This window comes from Propithecus coquereli, unplaced genomic scaffold (assembly GCF_000956105.1).
Source record: "Propithecus coquereli isolate 6110/MARCELLA unplaced genomic scaffold, Pcoq_1.0 Scaffold400, whole genome shotgun sequence".
NCBI classification, from domain to species: Eukaryota; Metazoa; Chordata; class Mammalia; order Primates; family Indriidae; genus Propithecus; species Propithecus coquereli.
Window position 1 is genome coordinate 1,817,578 of NW_012149731.1, and position 6,975 is coordinate 1,824,552.

General features: G+C 40.2%; 1 protein-coding gene across 1 annotated transcript in view; it reads left to right on the forward strand.

Moving 5' to 3' along the window:
* The first annotated feature begins 1,727 nt into the window (after positions 1–1,727).
* The window catches only part of SHQ1 (SHQ1, H/ACA ribonucleoprotein assembly factor), a 93,135-nt gene continuing 87,887 nt past the window's right edge, over positions 1,728–6,975 (forward strand). Inside the window, exons 1-2 of the mRNA XM_012652871.1 lie at positions 1,728–2,013; positions 5,655–5,719. Coding sequence (XP_012508325.1) covers positions 1,871–2,013; positions 5,655–5,719 — 208 coding nt within the window. The 5' untranslated portion in view covers positions 1,728–1,870. The remainder of the gene's footprint in view (positions 2,014–5,654; positions 5,720–6,975) is intronic.

The window sequence follows — 6,975 nt, forward strand, 5'->3', positions numbered from 1 at the left end:
TTCAGTTAATTCTCTGGCATTAATAATTTAAAAACATTAATGCTTGTGACCTACAGGAATGAGGTCCCATGGTAGATGTAAAGATTCTTTCTAGAGAAGCTAATTTGGAATAATTTAGTCAAAGGCCTATCTCAAGGGACCTTTTGAGGGCTTTACTAATTCCAGGTTGGCATTGATTCATTGTCAATATTGAGTGCCTGTTATTTGTAAGGTTCAGTATGGTATAAAGCAGGCAGGCTTGGCCTCAGAAAGTGAAACAAAGGGAGTAGGTAGTAATATTAAAGTGAGTCAGTCCTATAGTAGCTTACAGCCTGGGCCTAGGAATCCAGATTCACTTGGGTTTCAATTTGCATTGCACCACTTACTAGCTATGTGATCCTGTGTGAGCCAAGGGAATATATAATGCCTACTTCACAAAGCTGTCGGGAGGGGAAAATGTGATCATTACAAAGGGTTTGCTGCAGTGTTGGCACATAGTAAGTATTCAATTAATGTTAGCTCCTCTTAATATTCTTTCTGAGTCCTAATGAAGTTTCAAGACTGTTTCCTTAGAATCATAAAAAATAGGATGTTGAAAAGGCTTTGGAAGTTATCTGCTTATCTCCACTGTCCTAAGAAATGACTTCCATTCCTTTTCCACCAACATTTAAAACATGGAATAAATACCACAACTGCACTCTTCTAATTACTGGTGGAATGACAGGAAATAAAATCAGAGGGAAGGCCAAGGGAATATGTAAGGGAAGTTGGAGACTAGTGGGGGAGGCATTGGGAGAGGCATTGAGAGAGTATGAGGAGCACAGGCTAAAGGGAGAAAATACAGGGAAGACAAGTAAGGAAAAAGAGACATAAAAGATGGCCTTGGACAAGTGTAAGAAGAAAAGTGAGAAAAAAGGAAAGAAGGAAAATACAGAGGGACCTTCAATGCAGGCACTGGCACGTTTAAGCTTCAAACGTTCTGAATTCTGATCATTGTAAAGTGTACACATTGCTTCACCTCTTGGAGCCCCGTTTTCTTTTGGAGTTTGTAATGCAGATTAGATGAGATTAGTAGGAGGGACACTCTGTTAATGAGAAAACTCTACTCAAATAAGGGATTAAGAATGCGAGAGAAAGCTGCAGGAAAAGAGAAGTGGGAAGAGTGGGGGGAGGGAGAGAGAGAGAGAGAGAGAGAGAGAGAGAGAGAAAGAGAGAAGGGGAATTGTTGACAGGGCAGGTGAGAACTGAGGAAAACCGCAGTAACGGTGCTGCTGTGGCTACTGTGGTGACTTCTCCAACACATCGAGTGTTGACAACTTGACAACTTGCCAGGTACGTTGTTAGACTTCTACATGCATAATTTCATGTTATCCTCATAGCATCTCTATGGGGCTAGAATCTAGTATTATCCTCATTTTATAGAAGAGATATCTGAAGCATAGAGAGGTTTTGTAACTTTCCTAAGGTCTGTGTGAAGTGGTGGCCGGGAAGGGATTCAAACACACGTCTGTCTATATGCAAAGCCAGTGCTGTTAAAATCATCTCTAAGAACCTCAAAAGAGGCTTACTGGGTCTAAGCTGAACCCACTTGTCCGGATTCTTCCAAGTCATCCCCTAGGTTCAACTCCTGCGCCCAAGCGACACTCGCCACGCCCTTTCTCTTCCCGGTCGTTTTGAAAGCCCCACCTCTCCTCTAACAGCGTCCCGTCTCCACGGAGATAGGCGCGGGGTGGGACTTCCTGCCTTACGCGAGAGCACTTCCGCCTCGAGCCGGAAGCGCCGTGTCTAACAGGACAGGTCTCGGCGCGTGGGGACTTGTTGGAGAGTTTAAGTGGCTGGACCGCGGCGGCGGTGAGAGTGAACGTCTCCGGCACTTGCGTTCTGCTCGGCGATGCTGACCCCCGCGTTCAACCTCAGCCAGGACCCGGACTTCCTGACCGTCGCCATCCGCGTGCCCTACGCCCGGGTCTCCGAGTTCGACGTCTACTTCGAGGGGACCGACTTCAAGTTCTACGCCAAGCCGTACTTTCTCAGGCGAGTTCCGGGTGCCTGGCCGTAGGAAGAGCGTATTTGGGGGAGGCATTCATTAGACAGCTGCTTTTATAGGGAGGATGAAAGATCGAGGGAGCTGTTCTCGATTTAGGGAATGCCTTTTTCTGAGATTTCCGCAGCTCCTTTTGGTGCTGAGGGAGTGCCCTCGTCCGGGCGTGTGTTCTAGGTTCTGCAGAATCCCGTTCCCTTCTTAAACCTTTTTAGATTCCACATTAAAGAGATTGCAGAACGCTTTAAAACGTGGCGTTTGGACCGTGCCGGTTTTCCAGTTTCTATCCTGTCATTCTGGTTCTCGTCCTTTTCTGACTCGTTCTTTCTTTCCTTTGGATCGGCGCTCGCTCTCCCAGCCTCTCCTCCCCGGGGATGGCGCGCGCTGACATGCTAGATGACTTCCCAGCCGATCGGTCCTTTTGACTTTTCCCAGTGCACTTTGTTTATCGACCTCTTGGCACCTTGTTTATCGACCTCTTGGCTGACTGCTCCCGACTTCCTGAAAGTCTCGCCTTTTCCCCTTGATACCCAGTTAGCCTAGTTCTCCTGCTTCCCTGCTGTCTGCCGCTTCACTGGTTTTACCGCGTAAGTGTATTGGTTTCTCCTAAGTCTTCGTCAGGGGCCGTCAACACTTGTCTGTTTAGGTTTTTCTCCTTGCGGAACCATTACTACGGTAGTAGCAGCTGACACTGATCACTTTCAGTGTGGTGGGCAAGCAGTGGCGTTTAGTGCGTTATCTTATTTAACTTTGGCAGCGATCCTTGGAGATGGGCACTACTATTAGCCCCATTGTATAAGGGCCACTGCCAAATTATTCTTCCTAAAACATTGCCAATCTCTTGTCCTGCCCTTTCTGACTAGGTAAAATCCATTCTCCTATTTTTTTCTCAAATGTAGCTCCAAGCTACCTTTCCTGCCCAAGTACTTTTGTGATACAGACCTTCCCCTTCAGTCAATCTGGTTCCTTCACTGTGCTTAAACCAGTTTGCTCAAATTTCCACTAGACGGTAACTTAACTTACCTACTTGAATGTACTGCACTTTCTTGTTTCTTTATTCATTTATCCCTTTGATTTATTTATTGGACTTCAGTGTTGGGATTATAGTGCTCCACAAGACTAAGTCCTGCCCTCAGGTAGTTTACATTCTGGCGGGGAGAGAAAAACAGTGAACTAACAATGTAACGACAAATTGCAGTAAGTGCTATGAAGAGAAAGAAGTGTACTGATATGGAATGAAAAGGGGCCCATATTTATATGAAGTGGTCAGGAAAAGCCTTTCTGAGGAGGGTATATTTAAGGCAAGGCATGAGGAATAGGAAGAAGGTGATTATGGTGGTAGCAAACATAGTGAATTCTTACTCCTACGCCAGGCTAATGCTTTGTGTGGATTATCTCATTTGATTTTAGCACAGCCCTACAAAGTAGGTTTTATTATTTACCCATGGCTGTGGACTGAATGTTTGCATTCTCCCCTCTCCCCACAAATTCCTATGCTGAAGCCCTAATTCCACATGGTGTCATTTCTGCTTTATTGTATTGATCAAAACAGCCTCAGGGCCTGCTGAATTTTAAGGGACATAAATCACAAGATTGGGAAAAGTGACCTGAGATGAGCAATCTTTGGAAATACAATTTGCTACATTCCTCTCCTTGAAGAATTGAGAGTCTAGCCGGGAAAGCAGATCTATAAGCAAATATGATTTCCTACGTAGTAAGAATTTCACTCTATGCCTATAAAGAGTTTAGGAGAAAGGAGTTGGTAAATAATAGCTCACATTTTCTGAACGCTCACCTACTGTGACAGCCACTAAGGTCTTTGCATTCTCATTTTATTTTCATAGTAACTCTGATAGATACTGTTATGTCTCCTTTTTTACAAATGAGATATTATGATTCTTGAAGTTAATTAACTTGTCCAAAGAAAGTTATACAGATGGTAAATGGCAGAGCTAGAACTTGATTCAGATCCTGACACTAAAGTTAGTGTTTGTAACCATTATAACAAACTAATTTATCCATAAACTGACTCCTTATTCTGGACTTAGAAGGGATCTTGTTCTAAAAATGCATTGTAGCTGGAGGAAACATTGGGATCAAAGGCAACTAAGTTGTGAAGCTCTGGGCTTTTTGGGGTCTGCCAAATGTTTTTTGTTTTTAATGATATTTAGTAACAAGCAAGGGGGGGTGGCACAGGAGGAAAGGAGACTCAAATTTTAAGTTTGGAATGGTATGGAGTAGGCCTGATGTAACCTACTGATGAGTCTAAATTATCTAGGCAACGTCAGGCAGCCATAGAAGCTTTTTCAAATAGAAAAGTGACAATCACATTTCTGTTTTAGAAAAATTCTTTTGGGGCCTTAGTGTGGAAGACTGAACCAGGGTAAAACCAGAAGCAGGGAAATCACTTCATTTCCTTTAGTACAAAAGACGGGGAAATCCACATGTAATAATAATGAGATTTAAGAAAAACTCTTTTGCTTTCTGCTTTTTTTTTTTTTTTTTTTTTGTAAGTAGTAATTTGCCTGATATTAGCAATTGGTTTCTTTGTTTCTCATTATCTGACTTTTTCTTCTTCTTTTTGGAAACCAATTAGTATACTTTTATTGAGTATCTGCTGTGTAAGGCACCAGATATATAAATAACTCTTTTATTCATCAATAAGGGAGAAGTACAGGTTGAGTATCCCTTATCTAAAATTTTGGATTTTTTAAAAATTTTGGAATATTTGCATATACATAATGAGATATCTTGGGGATGGGACCCAAGTCTAAACACAGAATTCATTTAGGTTTCATATACATCTTATATACATAGCCTGAAGGTAATTTTATACAACATCTTTAATAATTTTGTGCATAAAACAAAGTTTTGACTACAGTCGTCACATGAGGTCAGGTATGGAGTTTTCCACTTATCACCATAAGTGTCGTGTCGATGCTCAAAAAGTTGCACATTTTGGAGCATTTCAAATTTTTTATTTTCAGATTAGGGATGTTCAACCTGTACTATTATAACAATAGTGATAACTAATATTTACTGTGGCTTTTGTTTTTCAGTATCTATTTTAATGGTGCCTGGGGTTTTCAAATAGAAAGATGAGTCATCTCTAATTTCTACTTTCTTAGTTCAGGAAGGAATCTAACTTATTTAGTTTGTTAAAATGTAAAGGAAATGCTGAGGCATTTGCCTTGAAAATAGTTGATAAATTTTTTTTTTTTCTTTTTTGGAGACAGGATCTTGCTCTATTGCCTAGTCTAGAGTGCAGTGGCATCATCATAGCTTACTGCAACCTCAAACTCCTGGACTCAAGCAATCCTCCTACCTCAGTCTCCCAGGTAGCTAGGACTACAGACTAGCCACCACACCCAGGCATACACCACCACGCCCAGCTAATTTTTCTATTTTTTATAGAGACGGGTCTTGTTGTGTTGCTCAGGCTGGTCTCGAACTCCTGGCCTTAAGCTGTCTTCCCACCTTGGCATCCCAAAGTGCTAGGATTATAGGCGTGAGCTACTGTGCTCAGCCAAAAATGGTTGATAGATTTTGATGGGTAAATATATACCATTATTGATAGTAACTTATGTCACATTGTAATTTAAGGACTTCATGAGGCCTTCTGTTAAATCTGCAGATTAACCCTTCCTGGAAGAATTGTTGAAAATGGAAGTGAGCAAGGGTCCTATGATGCAGATAAAGGTATTGCCTTTGGAATTTTTGTTAGTTATGTCTTTGGCCTTTTCATGTTAGAGTATCTACATAATAATCTTTGAAGATACTATGGGGACCTTTAGATATCTTGCAGGTGCAGTCTCTTCCTGTATGGTTTCTGAATGTCCATTGCCTGTTACTTGTGGATCATTTGACAATTAGAATCTTTTTCTCAGTTCTTTTAAACTATTTCACCATATTCTTCAATGTAAAATTAAATTAGTTAAATACTCTGGTTCTATTTCCTAGAAGTACTTCTCCTATATTTAGTAGATGTTTAAAAATAAAAATTAGAATGTGTGAGACAATTGACTATGAAAAATGTAGATGATTTATAAGCTTTTGAATGGAATCTTTCTTGTACAGTTTTCAAACTTGAATTTGAATAACAGGTAAGTGTGAGAGAAACTGTCCATGGGTGGCGTTTAAAGGCTAATTGAATTTTCTTCTCATGATTAATAAGCCCCTCATTTCAGCTAGTCATGAAACCATTTATTTTTCATTTATAGAAGCTGCTGGCTTCTTTGTCATTGGATCTGAAATAAGAATACCTTGTGTACTCTTGTGTAATTTATTGAATGAATATTTGTTGACCTCAGTGAACTAGGGTAAGGCAGGGATGAAAGCGTTAAACAACAAAGTTCTAACCCATAATGCCATGTAATTAATGTGATAATGAAGTATTAATGCAACTGCCTTTCTAGGTAGTAAATCTGCTTTTAATTGCAGGTAGGTTGCATGTTGAAACAAAGTCATTAAATTTTAAAAGTACGCTAAGTTAAGGAAGGTTGTATATGTGGAAGTATTTGGATTGAGTTGTGTTTGACGTATTGGAGTACAGTTCAGTACACTGAAAGAGGTAAAATGTTTTAAAATGTAAGAGTAATAAATAATGTATTAAGTTTCCAGGGGAGCCTAGATGAGGTTGATAAACCCAGTCAAGAAGAAAGAAAAGAAATACATAGAATTTGAGTCTGCCATAGACAGACTTTAGGGTTGTATCTCTTGACATGCAAAGAAACCTTATCAAGCTGTAGTGGCTTTATTTAAGATTACATGTATTTTTAAAACTACTGCCATTCTCCATTGGATTAGATATTCTGATTTTTCTTCCTTGTCTAGAAATACATGTTTTTAGTAACTGTTGGTTAATTTTAAACTATTACCTGCTCAGTCCATTGATTTTTAGAAGTTTTGACTTGGATTTTTAATATTATCAGTAGGTGAAGGTTATACTGTGTAGG